The sequence below is a fragment of the Mchenga conophoros genome, linkage group LG14 (assembly GCF_057382185.1).
Source record: "Mchenga conophoros isolate Kocher_MC1m ecotype Shallow Benthic linkage group LG14, M_conophoros_male_GT1.1, whole genome shotgun sequence".
Lineage (NCBI taxonomy): Eukaryota > Metazoa > Chordata > Actinopteri > Cichliformes > Cichlidae > Mchenga > Mchenga conophoros.
In genome coordinates, this window is record NC_140539.1 from 17,751,474 (window position 1) to 17,776,026 (window position 24,553).

Consider the following 24,553-nt stretch of genomic DNA (forward strand, 5'->3'; position numbering starts at 1 on the left):
AATGTATAGTTTGCAGATAATTACTGCACTGTGTGAATGTAGAAAAGGATGGCAAATGTTTATTTTAACACACTGTGAATTGAAATTTACAAGACAAGTCATTTTGACTAAAAGTCTGCACAAATAAATGTCTGATGTGTTGCGTTCAAATCCAACACTTCTCCTGAAAACAAGAACAAAATACAGAAACATGTTTTGCTAAATGCGAGCATAAACTGGACGAAAAAACTTAACTGTAATGTACCAGTTAAATACCTGGGCAATATGTATCCCATACATGGAAAAGCATAGCAACTACAGGGAGTGCAGAATTATCAGGCAAGTTGTATTTTTGAGGAATAATTTTATTATTGTACAACAACCATGTTCTCAGTGAACCCAAAAAACTCATTAATATCAAAGCTGAATGTTTTTGGAAGTAGTTTTTAGTTTGTTTTTAGTTTTAGCTATTTTAGGGGGATATCTGTGTGTGCAGGTGACTATTACTGTGCATAATTATTAGGCAACTTAACAAAAAACAAATATATACCCATTTCAATTATTTATTTTTACCAGTGAAACCAATATAACATCTCCACATTCACAAATATACATTTCTGACATTCAAAAACAAAACAAAAACAAATCAGCGACCAATATAGCCACCTTTCTTTGCAAGGACACTCAAAAGCCTGCCATCCATGGATTCTGTCAGTGTTTTGATCTGTTCACCATCAACATTGCGTGCAGCAGCAACCACAGCCTCCCAGACACTGTTCAGAGAGGTGTACTGTTTTCCCTCCTTGTAAATCTCACATTTGATGATGGACCACAGGTTCTCAATGGGGTTCAGATCAGGTGAACAAGGTGGCCATGTCATTAGTTTTTCTTCTTTTATACCCTTTCTTGCCAGCCACGCTGTGGAGTACTTGGACGCGTGTGATGGAGCATTGTCCTGCATGAAAATCATGTTTTTCTTGAAGGATGCAGACTTCTTCCTGTACCACTGCTTGAAGAAGGTGTCTTCCAGAAACTGGCAGTAGGACTGGGAGTTGAGCTCGACTCCATCCTCAACCCGAAAAGGCCCCACTAGCTCATCTTTGATCATACCAGCCCAAACCAGTACTCCACCTCCACCTTGCTGGCGTCTGAGTCGGACTGGAGCTCTCTGCCCTTTACCAATCCAGCCACGGGCCCATCCATCTGGCCCATCAAGACTCACTCTCATTTCATCAGTCCATAAAACCTTAGAAAAACCAGTCTTGAGATATTTCTTGGCCCAGTCTTGACGTTTCAGCTTGTGTGTCTTGTTCAGTGGTGGTCGTCTTTCAGCCTTTCTTACCTTGGCCATGTCTCTGAGTATTGCACACCTTGTGCTTTTGGGCACTCCAGTGATGTTGCAGCTCTGAAATATGGCCAAACTGGTGGCAAGTGGCATCTTGGCAGCTGCACGCTTGACTTTTCTCAGTTCATGGGCAGTTATTTTGCGCCTTGGTTTTTCCACACGCTTCTTGCGACCCTGTTGACTATTTTGAATGAAACGCTTGATTGTTCGATGATCACGCTTCAGAAGCTTTGCAATTTTGAGACTGCTGCATCCCTCTGCAAGATATCTCACTATTTTTGACTTTTCTGAGCCTGTCAAGTCCTTCTTTTGACCCATTTTGCCAAAGGAAAGGACGTTGCCTAATAATTATGCACACCTGATATAGGGTGTTGATGTCATTAGACCACACCCCTTCTCATTACAGAGATGCACATCACCTAATATGCTTAATTGGTAGTAGGCTTTCGAGCCTATACAGCTTGGAGTAAGACAACATGCATGAAGAGGATGATGTGGACAAAATACTCATTTGCCTAATAATTCTGCACTTCCTGTATTTTCACATGGTTTTCTGTGCAACTTGCAATTAGTAAGTAACGTTATAGCAATAAAACTGAAACAACTGCTGGAGCTCAGGCTTCAAAATAAAGCACAGCTATTTTTCACATACAGTAGAAAGCCAAGAGGTGTACTTTGAAGGAAGATTAACTTGACCTGAGCTGCAAGTCAGATTTTTCAATGTCACAAAACAGGCTCTTATATTTTGGCTTGATCACCATGGTAACTTGTGTTGCACAGTAAACAAAATCAGTAAATACTTAGTCGTGATTTGGTGCCAATTCTATTTTATACATTTGTATTGCGGCTGACAGAACAGACTATAAAGGTGACAGGTTTTAGTGATAACCACAGACAATATATAAAAAAGTTAATTCAATGTGGCCAAAGTCTGCATGGATTTCACATTATTATGGCAGACCTGTCAGTCCCGAAAGCACTGATGATCACATTGAAAAGCACCAAGTTCAAAGCTTTTCTTGATTTTCTCTAATAATGTGAACCTTTCACTTTAATGCTTATTTACTTGTTGCTTTAATATATTATTATATGTCACCAGCACACACTCAATTCTTTTTTGAGGGGATAACGCTGGTGATTAAAGGTATAATTTCACTGTATTACAGTTTTTTACAGACGCTAGGACACATTTCTCAATACTTAGGTCACGTTTGCAAAACTCCTCACACAGTGAGCACAACAGAAGTCTATGTGGGCTAAACTGAGGATCAGTTATCATTGTTTTGGCACAAAATGCTTTCAATGACTACATCTCTCAAATTTCATGAATTATCTTCTCACTCAGACACAACAACTGCCAAAAACCTTTGTACGTACAGGACACTTTGCATGTGCTTACATACTGTTTTCAAAACTGTTAAACTTATGGCCAAAACAATAACACAATGCAAAACTTGAAAAGACAGCAAAATCCAACAGCAATATTTTATTGAAACATATTTCAAATCTAAAAATGCAGTTTAACCAGCCACAGCTTATTCTCATTGTAGATGAACATCTGCACAGGTGTTACTCCTTCAATTTTTCAACTCCTTCAATTCTGGCAGCCAGAAGATTCTTTCCTAGGTGTATTGCCCTAGATGACATAAGATGTGATGTGGATGACAACCTGTGGCCAAATGGAGAAGACCGAGTAGATTAGCATTACTATTGTATGTGTATCAGTGGATGGTGTGTATACAAATTCTTGTATTTTGGGATTACTTAGTGCAAAAAAGATAAAAATACATAAACAAATATTAACGAATTCTGCATGATGTCTGATTCATTCCAGTAACATATATTGAAATTATAAACAGAGATGTGTCCTTGTTTTACACAAGAAAACGCTGTGTAATGCTACATGTTGTTAGTGTTTTTTAGGTCATTGTTTTGTGGGTGACAAAGTGTGTTTGTCGGCTGTCAACCTTTGCTAGTGTTCTGGAAGAATGAGTTTATTTGAGACCTGAATGAAGTGTTTTGGTAGTTGTAGTGCATTTTGAATGTGAAATGAACTGCTTTGCCAAGGTGAGGGTCAGTTAGGAGAATTGTGTGAAGAGTTTTGCAAAAGTGACCTAAGTATTGAGACATGTGTCCTAGCGTCTGTAAAAAAACTGTAAAACAAAATTTCAGTGTATTTTTCAATTACAACAAAGTATATTTACCTACAAATAAATAAAGTCATAAAGTAACACATAAATAAAGGTATGCACACTACCTATAAAGGGGGGTTCTGGAAAAAAAAAAGAAGAGAAAACAAAAAAATAATTACATTGTGAGTAATTTTCAGTATTGTGCATTTTCATGGTAATTTTACAGAAAAACAGGTCTCATGTAAATATTCTGTATTTTTCAGGATGCAGGCTACATCACGGAAAATAAAACATCTTTATCTAATAATCATTATGCTGATGTGTATGATGTATTCATCTGTCCTTTTATTTTACCAATAGTAATGGTATAATAAAATATTCTCTCTTACCAACTTACAAGAAAAAATAAATGTCTTCAAAATTTGCAGTTCTATGAAACCTTGTAATGTTGGAGCCAACTCTCATTTTTCCCTTCACAATGACATTTCAAACATAACTTTGAAAAGGAAAAAAAACACAGTGTCCTTTCCTGTAAAATATCTGGAATTTAGGTCCATGATATAACCTGCACCACAAAAAGTACAGTGTGTTTACAACGTAAGACGGTGAATTATTGCAAAACTAACAAGAAATTACACACTAATTAAACTACTTATGCAGTACTTCAATATTTACTGTATAATTTGTGTTGCTGTTCCTGTAAAACACCTGAAGTTATGCAATACTTAAAATTACTCATGTACTCATGTATTACCAAAAATTACTTTTATTACTTAAATTTACTTATGTAAAAACCTGACTTGTTCCCACCTTACCTAACTTTACACTTTAACGTTGTAAATATAATGACATTGTAAGATCAAATAAAATACTTTGAAATTCTATTTAATTACTGGGGACTTGTGACTCATGTTGTAGTGTGCCTAATTATAAAATGTTACTTTTTTATTTGGGGGCTCAAGAGTTGGCAGTTCGTCTTGTAGGAAGGTTGCCGGTTCGAGCCCCGGCTCGGACAGTCTCGGTCATTGTGTCCTTGGGCAAGACACTTCACCCGTTGCCTACTGGTGGTGGTCAGAGGGCCTGGTGGCGCCAGTGTTCGGCAGCCTTGCCTCTATCAGTGCACCCCAGGGCAGCTGTGGCTACAATGTAGCTTCACATCACCAGTGTGTGAATGTGTGTGTGAATGGGTGAATGACTGAATGTAGTGTAAAGCGCTTTGGGGTCCTTAGGGACTAAGTAAAGCGCTACAAACACAGGCCATTTACCATTTGGCAAAACACAATCAATCAATTGAATCAACATGAAAACACCGACTTTTATTGAAGTTTAAAGAGAGCCTAACTAACAAAAAGCCACATTGGAAAGAAAGCCCAGGCCCCCTGGTGGAGGGAAAAAAAATATGCTCCATCTTGTAATTTACAAGGAATATTTACAACAACTAAGCTCAGGTATGGCCTTGATTTCAGAGGTGCTCCGGCACAGAGCATCAGGAGCTGAAATATGAGGTCGAAGCCTTCATGGTGGGGGAGGTGAGGTGATGCTGATGAGATAAACTAGGAGACTGTGGTGTCTGTCCTGAGGGAAGATGGAGATAGAGAAGTCATCGTCATTGTCACGCTGAGTAATCATCATGTCAGCGCTGGCAAAACAAACAAAACTGCTTTAAAATCCAAGGTGTAACATCTGTGATGAATAACAAACACACTCCAGCAGAGCAAAGTACAGCTGAGTCATCTGCTTTGTTCAGACAGCAGCTGTTGACACAGTTTTTGATTTGTGTCCCAACCAATGACGACCCCCCCCCCAACCAACCTGTGACTCACTGTACAGTAAACCCATCTGTCACTTTAATGGAAAGTACATGCCTGTGATATGCTCTGTCTTGATGTTCTCAAAGCCGTGGTGCCTCTGGAACGCTTCAAAGTTGATTGAGGCATCATCCTCTGATAGGCTGTGAGGGACCTGGCCATCGCCGGGGCGACACACCTCAAAACGGATCCATCTGTAGCTAAATAAACAATTTTAAAAAACAAAAACAAAACATAAATACTATAAAGACATTTTTAAGATGTCTATAATGCAAGTGAGCTAAACCTAGAACAGCTGAATATATCAAGCTGAGAATCCGTTGTTAGGGAGCAGAAATGCACTTACTTGCTACACTTGCGAGCTCCGGGACAACTCTGGATGAGATTCTGGATGGTGGGATGAGAGAAGCCAAAGAAGTCTGCTCCTGATGGAACAATCGACACCATGGACTTGGAACTAAGAAGAATGTGCAGAAGGATTTATTTTAACTGAAGGTGACCAAAACTAATTCAAGTTGTACAAGCAGGTTAAGTGACTGGAAGACAAAAGCTTTGTCATGTTTGCTCATTTGTTCAGAATGTGGCGGTGAAGTTGTGCTACCTCACAGACGCGATGGCCTTCAGTAGATTGGCATGGCACGTCAGGGCGGAGGAGGCCACGATCGCATTCTGAGGGTCCTCTTCAGGCACGATCTCAAACTGGAGATGGAGGGTGTTTGGAAAAAATAATTGTTTAAAGTAACAAATCTTAATCTTAGTGTCGTGTGTTCACCTAAAAGTAAACCGAATTTATATAAACATGTATCAAAACTTGCATGTGAGATGAGAACTGACCTGTGGGCCTGTTCCCCCGTCCTTGATTTGGCAGGTGTAGAGGCACTGCTGCTCGGGGTTTTTCATGCTGGCAAAGATGCGCGTGCTGCAGAAGCCCACTGGGTAGATGGCACACTCGTCATGAAACAGCATTCTGTCTGTGATGATCTGGAGAGCAGACAAGAAGGATTCAGTCATCAGCATTTCGAGAGGCTTGACTGTGTCCTCTAAAGCTCACTTTATGCTAAAGATTGGAACTTTAAAACCTCAGCTCAGAGGTGTACTGTCACTGAGACACTGACCTCGCCCAGACTGTAGACTGTCAAACCTCCCAGTACTATGGGAAAGACAGGACGGCCAGAAGAGTCAAGAGGGATGGGTTGCACCACCTTCCTTGAGCCATCTGCGAGTTTTCTCTTCTTGGACATCTTCTTTGGAACTAAAAGCCCAATTTCAACACAATTTAGTTGTATACAGCAACACAAGGATGTCATTTTCTGTCTTAATAAATATTTGATCGCAACACTCACGTTCATCCTTTCCATTCTCCCTCCCCCGCTCCTTCCTTTCCTTTTTGGGTTTTTTAAGTGCTCCTTCTTCGCCTGTTGGCACTGTTGATGACACACTGTGAGTAGTGGACAGACCTGAAGCCCCAGAAGGACCTGAGGACAATGCCACTGGTGGTAAAGGTAGATGAGCGCTTGAGCTGGGTGTGGGCAGTAGCTCCCCCTCTGACAGAGACTGGTATTGCAACAAGGATTTTAGTAAGAACCTGAAAATAAAAAAATGAATGAATACCATGTGCCATTAGAGCAAAAGCACATCATTCCGCATGTCACACAGCAGTCACCTGTACTCACCTCCGCTCCTCCTTTGCTCTCAGAAACTTTTCTTCTATGTGAGCAACTTCATCACAGAGAGCTGCATTTTCCTGTTGGCAAAATTACACCTCGGTGTGGTCAGATTGGATAACATACTTTTCATGTCCTAGTCTACACTTAGACACTTATGGGGTATCTAATAAATTTGGACCCCCTTTATCTTTCAGAGCAGCATTAATTCTCCATAACAGAATCAACAAGGTACAGGAAACATTAGAGATTTTGGTTCATATTGACAAGACAGCATTACACAGTTATCCATGACGTGAATATCCTGTTCTACCACACTGAGGACTGAGGTGACTGAGAAGGTCATCGTCTCATGACTCACCATCATGTTCAAGAAACCAGTTTGAGACAATCTATGCTTTCTTTTGACATGAAACACCATATTGCTGGAAGAAGCCATCAGAAGATGGACACACTGATCACGAGCGCCCAAAAGTGTGCCAGAAAAAAGCCCTCATCCCACATACCGCACACCTCTTACACCACCAGAAGCCCGAACTGTTGAGACAAGGCAGGATGGATCCATGATTTCATGTCGTTTATGTGAAATTCTGACCGTACCATCCATAGAAAGACATCAAGACTCATCAGACTACGCAATGTTTTTCCAAACTGTAGTGCCAATTTGTTTTTCTTATTCACAGTAGAGGAATGCTCTTCTGGAGACCTTGGTTGTAACAAGGAATGCAGATTTCTTTTTTTTGTTCTAACTGAGTTAGTGCCTTCCTTTCTGCTTGAAGCAGTTTGCGCATTCTCCTCTGACCTCAACAAAGCACTTTCATGTTGAGAACTGCTGCTCATTGGACATTTTACTTTTTTGCACCATTCTTTGTAAAACTCAGCAGTTTCTAAAAGACTCCAACACCAACAACTAAATCAGATTCAATTAAAAATGGATGTCTCGATCATATCTACATGCCTAAATGCACTCAGTTGTTGCCATGTGATTGGCTGATTTGCATTATTAGGTAATCAGGTGTACCTACTAAAGTGGCTGGTGAGTTTATATGCATGATGTAAGACTGTTTATTTTTATGGAAACATCATTTACTTACAAATATCATGGCACGAGCAGCTTTGCGCAGCCGGAGGTACTTGAGCCTATACTTTTCATTCTGGTTCTTTCGTGGACCCCTCTTCCCCTTGGCCTTATGCTCAGAGGAGGTAGTGGGAGATGGGAAGGTGGGTGCTGAGACTCCTGACCCAGAACCAGAGATGGTATTCTGCTGCGGCGAGCTGAGGAAAGACTGGGCGGTGAAAGCCTGCAGGGCCTGTTGCCGCTCCTCATCAGTCTGCAAGGGGTCAGAGATGTAGGGGAGACAAAGACAGAGGATTGTTCATTTGTAGCATGAGTTCCTGAGTGTTAAGTCTAATTGTTGAATGTTTGTCATTATGCTTCTTAAATTTGTAAGATCTTAGTTCAATCTATAGGGTCAAGACATTCCTTTGTCCCTGACCACCTCTCCAGCCACTCTATGCTGGGGGAGAATTTTTACACATCCCTTGTGAAGATTGTTTGATGTTTGGTAAGCTTCCTGCCCTTTGTATGGCTTCACTGTGTTATGCATGGTGAACCATACATTGGGTGTGGGGGGGTTACTCTCTATATGACCAGGATGTTGTTAGAAACAGCAGGAGGAAACACACACACACACACACACACTCACTCACTCAAACACACACACACACACACACACACACACACACACACACACACACACACACACACACACACACACACACACACACACACATTCTCACATGCATACAGATGTTTACACATACACACACATAGTGCCTTGTCTTAGAACCATTTGGGGGGTTTTATGGTGCGCGTTGCTTTGCTGTGATGTGTATTGTGTGAACTGTTTTCCCAATAAAAGGCAGCAAGCGGAGGCCGTCGTTGGGGTCATTGTGGTAGGATTCAGAGTGCTTTCTGAGACACCGGCTGTGACCTCCCTTGCTAGCAAATCAAAGATGTTCATCTTGTTTTGGTCGTTAACGAGAAAAAGTTTCTGAACCAGCGGGGCTTGTGGAAACACAGAGCCAACACTGAGCCTAATGCTTGTGCTTTCCTCAGAATGATGAAATGTACACAAAAAACAAAACAAAACACAGATGCAGCTTCCACTAAAAGTGCTTTTTGACAAATAACAAAAGTTCAACCAAACAAAAGATGCACAAGAAATTAAAACAAAACTGAACTCCCTGTCTCAGCTTATTTCACTCAGACACAGGCTTAATGCAAAAATGCTAGTTGTAATAATGTGAACTTTTAATTCTGTATATATGATTTTTTTCAATTACTTAGAACAGTTTTGTGTATCCCTCTACACTTCTGGGTCCGGCTCTTTTGTGAAAAGAAAGGCTTCCATATTTATCCATAACCAACAGCAGGGCATACAAAGCAATGCAAATTTGCAGCACCTTATAATATATTTAGGTTTGGTATAACAGTGCCATTAGTATCTCAGATGACTCACCAGCAGAGCAAAGACTCCGTTTCTGTTTTCAATCCTCTTGAATCTCCTGCTGCCTTTTTGTGTCTGAAACATAATGCGAGACTGAGGCCAAATGCACGGGGCAGGAAAGGCTGGGTTTGATTCACACAAGCTGGGGGTCAATTTAGATGAATTCAATCATTATAAGATCACAGTTTAAAGGCCCGCACATCAGAGCGCACAGAGAACTGTCTGTTCCGATTACAGCCCAGAAATGTCTGCCTCGTTAAAAAAATGATGCAAAACAAATAAAAGTCAAAGAAGCGGGATGGGAAAACAAAGGATGCTGACAGAAATGCAAATGGTGTTTGCACCAAATCCACTCAACAGGTGATGGTGTAATTTACTGCACTCAACAGCAGAGGCTGCTGTGAGGCTGAGTCTCAAACATTTCCCTTACCTCGCGGTACATGACGGCTTCCAAGCTTGATTTTGCACTGCCAAGGAGAGAACAACGAGATGAGCAAAGTCTAAAGGATCATAGTGAATTACAGAAAACCATATCTCCCTCCTCCCTTGTACCCACTGAAAGACAGCAATCTTGCACACTCTTGGTTTTCATGAATTTGTTCTGATGCTGTCCAACTAAAGCTCATGAAAACTTATGAAACTTGACTTTCAGATATGCTCTAATAACCTAGACAGTTAAAGTGAAGAGAACACTGTACTTGGATTGAACAAGTCCCCTGTCGATGATTCTCTGTTTAATTTCCTTTATGTGCATGGGACCTCCCGCTTCCTCCAAAACAATCTATGTAAGAGAAAGAAAGAAGAAAAAAAACTTGCTACAAAACCAAACGCAAAAGACCCTCACTGCTGTGAATGTTACTGAAATGTCACAAATATATGGCCCATACCTGCGCAGCATCGAGCCACGTCAGGTTCGGTTTCTCTGCTATTTCGCTGGGTGGTTCACTGCAAACAGGAAATAAAACATCAGTGTCCTCTGGTGTAAGTTATCTCCTTGATTTATTTGTACTTTAAAATTTTGGCATAATTTCCTGCAAGCACACCCACTTTATCTGGATACATGTTCATATTGCTTATGCAGAGGAATGACAAAAGGAAAAGTCTATTGCCCTTTAACCTTACAGTGCTGGGAAGTGATGACTTCTTAGAAGCATTTCAATAAATTCCCATAATAGTACATTTCTATGCTGACGGTGCCTCCGCTCATAGGACTCATGGGGTCACTGAGTATAATGATTATTATTATGTGAATCACATCAACTATGGTGTATGGACGAACACTAAAGGATGAAATATATTTTAGAAACATGACACACTAAAGCTGTTCTGGCAGTATATGATGCCATAAGACCTTACTAAGACACATTTTCTCTTTCCTTGAATTTGTCAGTGATCTGAGGATTCTTCTGCTCTTAGCTGTACCCTAACTGAACATGGTGGTAAATAGACTGGTTTCGTATATAGAGGGTTTCTACTCTGCTTGAGTATTCAAAACACTTGAAATTCTATAATCTATGTCAATACTAGCATTATATTTCTTAATCCAAAATAAATGAAGTTACAGTAGACAGTAACATTTTAAAATGACGTATTATAAATCTGATTATTTTGAATCACCTCTCTAGAGTTTCAGTGGTGCCAGACAGAGTTGCAATGCTGTCCAGAGCAGGAAACAGAGAGTAGTTCCCCTGTCCATCAGCCTCCATCTCAGATTCAAACGTGTTGAGGGATTCCATGGAGGGCAGGTATGAGCATCTGCGAAGAAACGTCAATGAGAAAATATCTAGCTGCGTTTCAGTCTACAGGCGTGCCTCACTGCAGACCTTAAGCAAGGCAAACACTGACTTCTGCACAATAACATCAGGTACAGTAAGGACCAGCTACAAGCAAAACCTACCCAAATGAAACTGCAGCAAACACTTATTTGACTTCGTGCTCCTCACTATTAGTTTCCGTGTCAACCGGAACCTTCGTCCGTCCTCATTGCATTGTTTACAGTCAGAGCGGCTAAATGCTAACATCAACTAGCTAGGAGTCATTGGCTAGGAGCAGTTTCCGTGTTTAAATCCAGACTTGAAAGAATACATATTTCACTAGTGTGGTCCAACTCGTGAACATATTTGACGTTGGGTTAAAAAAAAGCGAATATCTATCACAGTTTTACTGTAGCATAGTAAAGGTATATGAGAATCAAGAAGTCTTGTATCGGAACCAAAGACGGATGAGCACTTTACCGGATATCCGGTGTACATGTACGGCTCGTCAAAATAAAATCCGAAAGTTACACTTAGAAAAAAAACCCTTTTCCATTATTTTATTTACATTTTTACTTATCTGTTACTACTGTACTGCACCTCTTAAGTGTTTCACAGTATGAGTGATGATATTCTGCTTTTAATCTTTTTTTAAGGAAAATACTAATAAAATAAAAAATAAAATAAAATAAATGTTTATTAAGCAATTTTGATAGGAAATTGCTTAATTTTAGAAATTTTTTTGCTCTTTTTTGCTGTTTAGTTGTTTTCTTTTAGAATCATTCATCTTAGCAGTAGGATTTACATGAAAAGAGAAACAAATTAAGTTTGAGTGAAAATGTACATTTTTTGCACTCTCTGGTCGACTGACTCAGTGAATCAAATGACTCAAAAAACTCGATTCACTTTGGTGAGTGTCCCAAGAAGACAGCTGTGGCCAGCCCAAATGACTACAGGCCTGTTGCACTTACGCCTGTAGTGATGAAGTGCTTTGAGAGACTGGTCTGTCAGCACATCAGGGCCGGTCTGCCTCCCACTCTGGACCCCCACCAATTTGCCTACAGGACAAATCGTTCCACCGAGGACGCTATCACCATAGCGCTCCACACTGCGCTGAGTCACCTGGAGCACCGAGGAAGCTATGTGAGAATGCTCTTTCTGGACTTCAGCTCAGCATTCAATCATATCATCCCGGAGATCCTGGTCCAGAAACTGTCTCACCTGGGACTCTCCACCCCCATCTGCCTCTGGATCAAGGACTTCCTGACAAATAGACCACAGTCTGTCAGACTCGGCCCCCACCGGTCCAGCACCATCACACTCAGCACCGGGTCTCCACAAGGATGTGTTTTGAGTCCCCTCCTGTTTACGCTCTACACATCCGACTGCTCCCCTACCCATCTCTCAAACACCATCATAAAGTTCGCGGATGACACCACAGTGGTTGGACTCATCTCAAGGGGGGATGAGTCGGACTACAGAGATGAGGTCAACAGACTGACTGAGTGGTGTTCAGTTAACAACCTCCAACTGAACACCACGAAAACTAAAGAACTTATCTTGGACTTCAGGAAGGGCAGAGCAGACCCGGCCCCACTTTACATTCACGGGAGCTGTGTGGAGAGGGTACACTCCATGAGGTTTCTGGGCGTGCAGATATCTGATGACCTCTCCTGGACTGCAAATACTACAGCGGTGGTTAAAAAGGCCCAGCAGCGTCTCCACTTTCTGAGAGTGCTCAGGAGGAACAACCTGGAGGAGAGGCTGCTGGTGACATTTTACAGAGCCACCATAGAGAGCATCCTAACGTACGGCATAACAACATGGTATGCAGGGTGCTCAGCTGCAGACAGGAAAGTACTGCAGAGGGTCATCAACACAGCCCAGAAGATCACTGGCTGCTCTCTGCCCAGCCTGGAGGTCACTGCAAACTCTCGGTACCTCAGCAGAGCTGGCAATATCATCAAGGACCACTCTCACCCCAGCAACCAACTGTTTGAACTATTACCGTCAGGCCGACGGTACAGGTCACATAAAACCAGGACAAACAGATTCAGGGATAGCTTCTTTCCCAGAGCTACCAACATAGTAAATAAGCACAAAAACAATTGAACCTATTCCATACCGTCACTGTCATTATATTATGCTGCTATTCATACTGTCATTATATTAATGCTGCTATCCTGTATATATTGTACATACTATTGTTTGAGTACTTACGATTGTTTTTTTTGTACTTTTTATATTTTACATTTATATTTATTATTGAAACTTGCACCAAGGGAGTGGCACTCCAATTTCGTTGTACTCTGTACAATGACAATAAAGGCTATTCTATTCTATTCTATTCTATTCTATTCTATTCATTGAAACTCGATTCAATAAAAAGAATCAAATTTTAAAAAAGAATGTTGTTGTTACGTTATGTTATGACATCATCATGTCATAACATGCCTTTGATCTGTGAATCCTTAAATCCGGGTAAGAAGCCCAAACTGTCAGTCCGTTTACTTGTAACACTCGAGATTGCAGCATTCAAAGGTACGCCTGAGAAAAAATTTTAAATAGTTGAATCTTTAAGACAGTCACTTCATCAACACTCTGACATGTCTCAGAGTAAACACGGCAAAAGCCAACAAGCTTACGCTGGCTTTACTACAATGGACCACCAAAATCCAGAGCCAAATTCTGATGAAACACATTTCCAGCTTCCACTCAAGAGGAAGCGAGGCCCGGATTATGTTGCACAGAATTGCAGAAGTGACGACAGCTGCTCTCCACCAAGGAAAAAAAGACGAATCTGTGAAGAAAAAAAACTGTGTTGAAAAGACAATACAGTCAGATTTCCAAAGGCAGCAAAAACAACTCTGAGAGCTACTCTCCAGAGAGAAAGAGGATGAGAATAGAGATAGAGAAGAAAGAAACAGCAGTGAGTCCGAGCATCCAAGAAAGTTCTTCGTCCAGCATGGTCCAATTCCAAGTTCAGGAAACAAACGCACTTGTCCAGCTTCCACTCAAGACAATGCAAGGCCCGGATTATGCTGCACAAAATTGCAGGACAAGTGCTGACAGCTGCTCACCACCAAGGAAAGAAAGACTTATCTGTGAAGAAAAAAATGTGTTGAAAAGACGATACAGTCAGATTTCAAAAGGCAGCAAAAAGAACTCTGAGAGCTACTCTCCAGAGAGAAAGAGGATGAGAGTAGACACTGAGAAAAAAGAAACCGCAGTGACTCGGAGCATCCAAAAAAGTTCTTCTTCAAGGACTATCCAACTCCAAGTTCAGAAAAAGAACAATATGAACTTGAGTGATACCAAAAACTCTCAAAACACACCAAAAGACAACAAGAGGCCAGAACAAGCAGCAGTGACACAGAACATCCAAAAAAGTTCTTTGTCAAGGTCTATCCAAGACCAAGTTGAGAAAATGGATGTTACGACCTCGAGCAATACCAAAAGCTCTGAAATCACACTGAAATACAACAAGAGGCCAGGACAAGCACCAGTGACACAGAGCAGCCAAAAAAGTTATGCGCCAAGGACTATTCAACACCTAGTTGAGAAAATGGACGTTACGACCTCGAGTGATACCAAAACCTTCGAAAACACTCCAAAATACAACAAGAGGCCAGGACAAGCACCAGTGACACAGAGCAGCCAAAAAAGTTGGACGCCAAGCACTATCCGACTGCTAGTTAAGAAAATGAACAATATAACCTTGAGTGAAACCTCTGAAAACACACCAAACACACCAAAAGACAACAAGAGGCCAGAAGCAGTAGTGACACAGGACGTCCAAAAAAGTCCCTGAGCCAGGACTATCCAACTCCCAGGTCACAAACGATACGGCCTTCGGCTAAGGGAAAAAAAAAAAAAAAAAACATCTCTTACTGTTCTGTTTATTTCTTTAAATGAACACTTGTACTTTTTTGTCATAGAAGAATAAGAATATTAATATGAATATGAACACCAAGGCGTTTCCAGGCCAGCCAAGAGATATAATCTCTCCAGCCTGACTTGGGTCCACCCCGGGGCCAAATGCCTGGTGGCACCCTTGCCTCCATGGGCACCTTAACTCATCACTTTTGACGCAGAGAATGTATTTTATTGACTAATATTAGTAGGCTGAAGCCTTTTACTTCTACTTACTTCTGATTGGCTTGTACTATATATTAATATGCTTTTTTAAGGATCAAGACATGGGTGTGTTTTTCCAGCTTCATTAACAGTTGTTTTTTCAGAGATAAGATGTCCTCACATCTTCAGCAGTAACGTTAATCCATATTGCATGTTTTGTATGATAAATTTTACCCATACCCTGCAGAATGAGAGACAGAGCAGCCGGGCTATGTAAAAAGTGTAAGGGGGCGTGTTCACGGTCACGTCCAGTGGGTGTGTGGGCAGAGACGCTCCGCCACGAGTTACTACTGAGCAGACTCTGGCTCCAAAAGTGGAACATGGCAGCTCCCACAAGCGGGATATTTTGGCTTCATTTTTGCACAATGGGAGGAAGTGCTGTCGTGTCGTTCATCTTTTATACAGTAATTGGTTAAGACCAATCAGCAATCTTCTCCTTAAGAAATTTCAAAAATATACAAAACAATATATATAACTTCATAAGTCGACAAAAATAAAATCCAGAAAAATCATGTAGCTTTTCAGATTCACGATTCTTTCGGTTGCATCATAAAGATGTTTCAAGTTCAAGTTTATACACTTAACCTTAAGTTGAGGTCTTTCATGTCTCTTTAACAAAAAACAGAAACAAAATCCCTATTCAGAAATCTCTCTTCTATATGATGGTTTGTGTGTGTAAACGTGTATGCGTGTCTGTGTGTCCACACACAGCAAGCATTTGTTTGTCCTGCTGATATGGCGCCTCGAGCAAAAATCATGGCCACGCCCCATCCCTTAAGATCCCGCTCCAAAGTCCTATTAACCTACAGATTTAGAAAGAAGACGCTGCATTGTTAACTCTGAGGGAGATGGAGAGTTAACAATGCAGCAATTCTTTCTGGCTTCTGTGCTTTTTTTTTTTTTAATGTAGTGTTTTAGGTCAAATGTGAGGCATTTAATATATGCTGATTTAAAACTACTACGCCGCTGCAAATAGTTACAAAATAGTTGTCAGGTGTGGAAATGGCCGTAGTACCTTTTCAAAATATATCCTGCTCCTTTTTTTCCCAGCATGTCAAGGAAGTAGATGAGAAAAAACTTTACCACTATGAAATATAATTAGTGGATTTTTTTGGGGGGCAGCAGCTTATTGTGATTAAAAAGTCAGAGGTGAGTGCTTTTTGACATAGATTACCAAGAAGGCTGTAACAATGATACACCTCATGTCTGACAAGGAAACATCTTGCTGTAACTCAAATTTATAGTAATTTGAATGGCATGACCTTCTATGTTAAGGTACTGTGTTTAGAGATGGCTACCATACTTGAACTCCTTACAAGATTCCGCTCCAGCAGCTGTTTTAGATTGAGATGTGCACAAACAGTATTTCTCTCTGCGTTTTCAGATAATGTCTTTACCCATTCTTCATGATGGCTTGTGTGGTTGAGACTTATTTGATGTTTGCGTGATTGTTTTTATGTGCTGAAAATGAATCACCAATTACAAGGACATCTTGCATGTTTAAATATTCCTGACTGTTGGAGATTAGAACATCTAACATGATCAGCATTTCCTGTCCAAATTACACCAGCACTACCACCTGTTTTTTATCAAAACGTAATTGCAATAAAATGGTCAACATTCTCTTAAATCTGTTTAGAAGCAGTTCTAATCTTTTTTTAAATACTTTTTCTCTTTAAGACAACCAAATATTTTCTACAAATTAAAGGGTACATACACCAAGGATATCTAACCAAAGTGAAATATAGATATATTTTTTTCTTAGACGTGCCTGATTCAGTGGAAGTGAATGAAATTTCCCTTGTGGTGCGTCTGCATAATTTATAGATCGTACTGTAAATTGAACAACTTTTTGACAATTATCAGAGGACAAACTGAGAGTGGGGATTTGCTGTTGTGCATAAATGAAATCAACGGTACACACTTCCACTGCACTGGAGTGTCAGAAATTTTAGTAACAGATATTTTGACTTTTGGCAGTAAAGCTAAAACTCAGAGGAGAATTTTTGGTAACTAACCATTTGAAGGTCTCCTACTCTTGTGAGTTGTATCATTTGTACTGGATCACCTCATAGGCCTGTTCTTGCTCTGTGGCTCAACCATAACACATGAAACACTAAACTATAAAATCCTTAATTTATCCATATCCATGTTCAAAACGGTGACTCAGGCTTCTTCCGTTATTGGAGCTCGTCTTATGTGGCTTTACAAACTGTGTGGTCTTATTTCCGAAATTGCAGCATCTGAGCAAAGCATGTGAGCGTTTCACAACGTAACAGTTCAGACACGATCGAGAAAAAACACAGCAGCTTAAATTGTTTCCCAATGTTTTGCTGTGTCACTGCATGTTGATATATGCAACTCATATCAGTCCTGCTAGTTGCATGTTGTCATACCTAAAGAGGGCAGAGAAACTGTAGAAATTGTAGAATTGTACATCCTGTTTTTGCCTTATAGAATAGAATAAATAGAACAGCCCTTTATTCTCATTGTACACGTACAATGAAATTGTGCTTTTTTTTCTTTTTTGTTAAGAATAAAATATGTGAAATATATATGTTTTAATCAATCACTGTACCAGTTTCCTATTTACCCTAGCAAAATATAAAGAAAAGAGTGGGGACTCAAGACTGTTACAATACTATATGTATCACATATTCTGAAACTTAGCGTCCTCTCCTGTTGTCAGAAGTTGTGTGAGCCTCCAGGTCCTATGAAAGGGTGTGTGTCACCAAAGATAATCCCATAAACCAGGGGATCATTTGGCATCAACACCCTTATAACCCACTAACACCATAACAAAGATACATTCCCAAATGAATTCCTAACATCCGCCCTTGAAGACGATTGCATGTTTGCTGTAACATTGTTTACCTGTTTCAAATTCAGTGGGGACATTTCTAGTTTGGGCAGCTCCTGTTTGTTTTCAAGTGTGCCACATCAATAAGAGTGATGTGAAGTAGAAGTTTACTTAGTGACTCTGAAGTCACTGTATTATCATTACAACGGCTTTGTCAGTTTTGCCAGTCCACGTCATATTTCTGTACAATATAAAATTCTAAGTAACTGAAATATTGATTAATGAGTGAAGATGTGAGATGAAAAAGGTGATGCGTCACATTTAAGACATCACAACAATGAGCTGAGACAATTTACACAGGAAGAAATGGAAGATGATTTTTTTTATATGATTACTATAATGTTGTCACAGTCCTCCTGTGTTTCTCCACCCTCTCTCTTTCTGTGCCTACAACAGCCCAGCGGAGTTCAGAGACAGTGTTTGTTACTTGGTGGAGTTTCTGCTGGGGAGACTCAGAGGATCGGGGACCTGGATTCACAGAACCTTCCTTCTATTGGATTTTGTACATATTGGGACTTTCGAACTGAGCACTTCAAAAAGACCATATAGCACTATCTGCACCAACACTGTAAATAAACTCACTGAACTTTCCTTCCCGAGTCCTCCGTTTGAGTCCGGCCAGACTGATCATGACAGATTTATTTTATAATAAATAAAACCCATTTTTACATCACATTACTTTGCTAATGTTTTTGCCTTCAAGGATAATCTTCAGGCACTATAGTAAACACTCCATGAGACAGGGATAAACAGCCCAGCAGTACTATTCAAAAACAGAGACATCATCTTTTCTGTCTGCTATCCATTATCCTCTTAAAAGGGCAGCCGCGACAGTCTGAGGTGCATATTGTTCTGATAAAACATCAATAAGAACGCACAGTAAAAAAGGAAAAGCTACCACAGTGGAGAAAAAAGAGGAGTTGAGCGGCCCCTCTGATAACACAGCGGGAGGAGCTGTTATGATCCGTTTTATCTTCCTGCTAAAAAAGGTTGTTTAGATCATGTTTTTGTGCTGATGTTGTCATTTTGAGAGAGACGCTTAAATAGTTTTATCCCAAATTTCCTCATTATTTTGTCTATTTTTTGGGAGGGGGTATAGGTACAGTGTGCTAAAGCTGCTGCAGGCGGGAGCATCCAATTAAATGAGGCTTATGTTTCCAAAACCATCGAATTAAAGCATAAACCACTCTATCAAGAAAAAATAATGCATTTGCCAACATTTTTGTGTTTTTATATTGAACATTCAATCAATATTTTTGTGTTTTAATTAATACAATTATGTTTAATGTAGCGTGAGCGTCACTAGTGTGCATTGAGAGGCTGTCATTTGCAACAAATCTTAAGAGCAATTTAGAACAAAAGCCTTTCCCCTGCACTTTTTGGGGTATTTGCATATTGTTTTTGCTAATAAGAATATGTAAGATTCCAGCATTGCAAAGATAGTCGTGGGGCACTTCACAAATATTCTGTTTTATTGAGGTGAGTTTAATAACAAACATCCTGTTGAGTTCACTGGTAAGCTTTTTAGAGGTTTCCTGAAGGTGTAATTTAACTGGATGTACATTTTGAAAGAAGATTTGAGTACATGGGTTTGAATACGTGTAGAGTACTGACAAAAATGTACACCTTACATTTGACTCTCACAGTATAAGTACTTAGTATATTCATGCACAGATTAAGAAGTATTACTACCAATGTACAACAGCAACGAATGAGACACAGGATTAGTATAATCAGAGATAGGGTTAGTATAATTCACATACAAGTACACATATGCTTAAAAAATGTAGCACAACTACTATACCGCTACATGGTTATCTTAGCTTAACATATTCAGAGGGTTTTTTGTAATTTTATAACTGAGGAATTCTCGCTGTCTTTCTCACGTCTGTTTCAATTCAGCATCCCAGCCAAGACTTTCCTGGAATTACATTCACCACTTGTTTTTGTCTGAAGTCATACTGGTAGGATTTTGTTCCACAGAGGAGAAAGATGCTACCTGTGAAAAGAAAATCATACAAAAACAGTGAGTGGATGTATCTCAGCTCACACTATGATTTCCCCCCCTCTAAAGCATACAGAGCTTTGGTGCCAAAATCCACCCACATGTTAAGTGAGAATGAAACAGTAAGTAAAACAGAGCGTGAGACATGGCTCCTGTAGATCCTTTAAGTGTGAGTGAGTGGAGTGTGATTGCCTGGCATGTGCACAGCCATGTTTGCCTCTGAATAGTATTCTATTTCTACTTGTCAAATTTATATCGTTCCTGAAACTAGATGGTGTTTCAAAGTGTGTTTGGTGTGGTAAACTCCACCCGTCTACTACCTAAACCTAAACTCGGTTTTAAAAAAATGAAAAAAGAAATTACAACTTCTATTTCAGTTGTACTCTATTTGCAGCTGGCTGCTAAGGTCCACATTTTGAACTTCCTGAGTCTTTTTTTCCTTTTTATTTTTTTACCTTGTAACTTAAATGCAGCATCAACCCTTCTGGGGACTCCAGACCAATCGTTTCGGATGAGTCTGGGGAAGCCAGGGTCCATTCTCCTATTGTGCTCATCATACCTGATCATTCAAATATATAAAGTTGAAATATATGAAAAACATTAGTACATTTTTTAGTGTGGCAATGTCAAAGACATTTAAAGCAAAAACATCATTTACTTAATGCCAGAATTAACCGTTGATTATTATATGCTGATTATATTTGTTGCTTCTTTTTGCTTATATTTTTGTAAACTGAATGTAGTTCAATTTAGACTAGACAGAAGCTTAGTGATTTAAGCTAGTGTGTGATATTTACAGACCAAACAACTTATCGATTAATGGCAGAAATAACAATGAGGTTGGGGTCAGTTTAGCTCCAGCTATAATCAGCCATATACAGGTCAGGTTGTCCTGTGACTTTCATCATGTTAAAGTATAAATCAGAACAGAGAACAATTCTAACTGTAAAGCGGCACTTTAAAAAGTTACCTGTAATAAAACTCTCCTACGAAGAACATTGTTTTCCCGTATTCGCTGACATGCACAGCAGCATCAACCCGCCTGACTCTGGAAGAGAAGCCGTACTCGTAAATGGAGCCAGCGCGACTTTTCATCTTAAGCTGTTCAACCACCCAGTACTTATGACCTGGAAAAACACAGCCATGTCACTGGATTTGGGGACACTATGAAAAACAGCAACGTACCACAATCCCGGCCAAACTCAATGAGCCTCTTGCATGAACTGCAACACTTATGTTGCACAAGGCTGTAATTTGCGTGTTCTGCTACTGGAAATCAAGCCTTGTCATGCTGACAACATCTAAGTGATGCTTTGCAGGCTGCCCATTACTGTACCGGTGAATATGTACGCCACGCCTTTGGCTGGGATGTCATAAGCGGCATCAATCTGAGAACTGATGCTCGGTAAATATGTGGTAATGTGGCCTTGTGTTAAACGATTCCAATAAGTTGTCCTTGTTGTTCTCATCCACATGTGTCTGCAATGAAACAAGAAAAGTGAGTTGCTGTTGAGAGGTTATTTAAGATGTTGTGCACCTTTAAGTGGCAATACATTGTACCTGTTTTTAAAGAAACAAATCTCATTTTCAATCAGTGTTACTGCATCAAAAAGTTGGGGAAATGTTGGGTCACATTTTTTTGAAGCCACCTGGGTTTCCATCTTTTTGTTGGGCCTACCTGTGAAATAGTCACATAGAAAACATTGTATATAATATATAATACGCTCTGAGAATTTTATTTCAGTGTTTAACGATTTATGAATTCAATATTTCAAATGTTTTATGTTTTGTTCTTTACCATACAGAGTTTGGATACCCCTCACATCATCGTTAGAGAGCGAGTACTTGGCATTGCTCTGATGTCTGTAATTGGGGTACATGATAGCAGAGGGGTCTCTAGAGTGAGTCAAACCAAGTGAGTGGCCAAGTTCATGAGCTGCAACACTCAACAGGCTGTAACCTGAAACACAGTTGCAAATAGTTGTTATTATTTCATTACAAACTGCTGGAATGCTTCTGTCTGGCTCAGAATATGTATTTAATTCCCAATTTTTGCCTAGTGTCATCTTTGGGCTTTCAAACTGCATTCATGTTTTGACTGACAAACCTTGAGTCCCTGCCGTCCATGTTTCATCCTCATCAAAGTGCACATCTCCACCCATCCCCATTCCTGGCATGAAGGCATGAGCCAACACGCCCCCAGGTCCATCGAAGGGAAAGAAATCTCCATGAGCTACAGGAAAACACAGGATCTGATTTTTATTAATCATAATTAAAAGTCACGATTAAAAGTCCTTAGACACGTTTTCACAGTTACTTCTGCGAGAAAAAGAGAAGACAATATCAGCTTTTCGATGGTTGATTTTGATGAACTTCAGCGGGGTTGCATCGCTCCACATCTTCAAGGCTGAACGAACAGACTTTTCCACATCCTCTTTCTTCATGTCTGGAGTGTATCTGGCAATCCTGCATGCCAGCAATTGAGAAAAACATGAGGCATCAGGAACAACATGTTTCAACATATGTTGCTACAAATACTAGCATATCCTCTGGTGGTCAAAAGAAATTTTAAGCAATTTACGAGATTATTTTCTAATTGCAAAAGTGGAATATAAACTCTACAGTATAATATTGTTAATCGTTGCTATTATAGCATTATTTAGCGTTCCTACTATATTTCATGCTATTGCCATCAACAGTTTATTTGCTTTAGATTTATATCTATAAAAAGAAGATTCCTCGTGCTATTCAGGGCCTTCGATCTGCATATTCAAACCTTCATATCCAGAATTCACATTCTTATTCATTCTTATTACATACATATCAATTTTACCTCTTATTACACCACACAGTTGCTGGAATTATGCTGTAAACCACATCATACATTCACAACAAGGAAGTCTAAACCCAGCAAAATGAAAAATAACCAATAAGAAAACTTCATGTTCCAATGAGTCTTTGCAGTACAGAACTATTCATTCAAACTCCCTTTCTATACATGCTTCAACAAACGAAATGTGGAAGTCAAGTAACTAATAAACTTAACTTAAAATAATAGTACAATATTGTAAGATTGTACACTACACTTGTTAATATTTTCTCTCAGAGTTTTTAATCTTTTACGCCATTTGACTACATTCACAAATAACGGCAGATTGCTGTGAAATCTGGGAAACATGGAAAATGCAATCTCACGTGTATGTGATGATGTGGTTCTTCCATTTAGGCCTATTAGGGTAAAAGGCAAAGTTGTCCACATCCGGAACTCCACACCTTGCTTCCTTCATCACATTCAGGGTGTGAGGGTCCATATTTCCTGTTTCCTTCAGACCAAAGAAGTTTTGCATTTCTTGGATCTTCTCCTCCATGGTGGATGCAGACCTCACACTTCTTACTGGAGGCCTGTGGTCTCCCAGATTCAGACTGTAAAACCTCTTGAGGTAATCCTGTTGAGATGAAGAGTTGAGATCTGGACGCTTAGGACGAGGTGTGTAAAATGTAAAGCTGGATTTTATTAATAATTTTTTACATGTAATCTAAAACATATTTAATTATTTCTCTTCCTTAAACACCTAATAAAATATGTTAAATATGTCAGTCTAGCAAAGATGAGGAAGATTCCCTCCTGCTTATTATTGTAACAGCTGAAAAGAGAGAGCAAGCGAGTTTAAAAAGGAAAAGAAACTGTATCACAGATGTTGGTTCAATTCAGTTTTTTTTTCAGATGCTTACACATAAACTTCAAAACAAGTGAAAGGAAAAAAAATGCAGGACGCTTCAAATAGAAATTTTGTGAATGTATCATATGTTTAATAGCAAGAAAACACACACACTGAACTGTAGCACTACTAGTTTAAATAAACGAAATACACTCATAATTCTACCATTTTAATTGAAGCCATTGCAGTCTTCACAGTCTTACATTAAAGGTTCTACAAACATTATCTCCAACATTTCTAACTGAAACAACAATTCTAATTTATATGGTTTTTACACAAAGTTCGTAAGCCTTTCATCCATTCACAAACCTCAGCCAGCTCCACATCCTCAAGCCTCTGCTGATCTTTGTCAATGGGTAGAGTCCACAAGATTTCCACCAACATCAGAGAGCCCAAAACGGGTATCCACAACAAATCCATGTTTTAAATGCACATTTCAACCACGCTTCACATTTTTTATATGGGAGTATTCCTGAGCTTGTTTTGCAATCACATGGCCCCAAAGTGCTCCACGATGGCTGTTAAAGCTGGGTATATTTGCCCCGAGAGGTTTTGTGGTTATAACCTCACAATGAAATGTCTACATATGTCTGGCTTTTCTGTCTATAATGGCGATAATCATATGTACGGTTTGTTCCAT

General features: G+C 39.7%; 2 protein-coding genes across 3 annotated transcripts; both read right to left on the bottom strand.

Moving 5' to 3' along the window:
* Positions 1-4,751: 4,751 nt before the first annotated feature.
* Positions 4,752-11,676, bottom strand: tbrg1 (transforming growth factor beta regulator 1). Of its 2 annotated transcripts, XM_085245606.1 has the most exons (15): positions 11,336-11,676; positions 11,056-11,193; positions 10,326-10,383; positions 10,137-10,219; positions 9,869-9,905; positions 9,451-9,513; positions 8,023-8,259; positions 6,938-7,008; positions 6,608-6,849; positions 6,380-6,516; positions 6,099-6,245; positions 5,866-5,963; positions 5,611-5,721; positions 5,322-5,464; positions 4,752-5,031 (listed from the first exon to the last, which is right to left on the bottom strand). In XM_085245606.1, exons 2-15 carry the CDS (start codon positions 11,172-11,174, stop codon positions 4,943-4,945), a joined length of 1,635 nt encoding a protein of 544 aa, XP_085101732.1. In that variant the 5' UTR covers positions 11,175-11,193; positions 11,336-11,676; the 3' UTR covers positions 4,752-4,942. The 2 variants fall into 2 exon arrangements, with proteins under 2 accessions (XP_085101732.1, XP_085101733.1); XM_085245607.1 differs by lacking the exon at positions 9,451-9,513.
* Positions 11,677-19,672: 7,996 nt separating this feature from the next.
* Positions 19,673-24,333, bottom strand: mmp20a (matrix metallopeptidase 20a (enamelysin)). The gene is made up of 10 exons (XM_085245609.1): positions 24,223-24,333; positions 23,390-23,640; positions 22,512-22,660; positions 22,302-22,427; positions 21,993-22,154; positions 21,755-21,872; positions 21,531-21,673; positions 21,165-21,321; positions 20,650-20,753; positions 19,673-20,188 (listed from the first exon to the last, which is right to left on the bottom strand). The coding sequence occupies exons 1-10, from the start codon at positions 24,331-24,333 to the stop codon at positions 20,088-20,090; spliced, it is 1,422 nt and encodes a 473-aa protein (XP_085101735.1). The 3' UTR covers positions 19,673-20,087.
* Between the last annotated feature and the right edge of the window lie 220 nt (positions 24,334-24,553).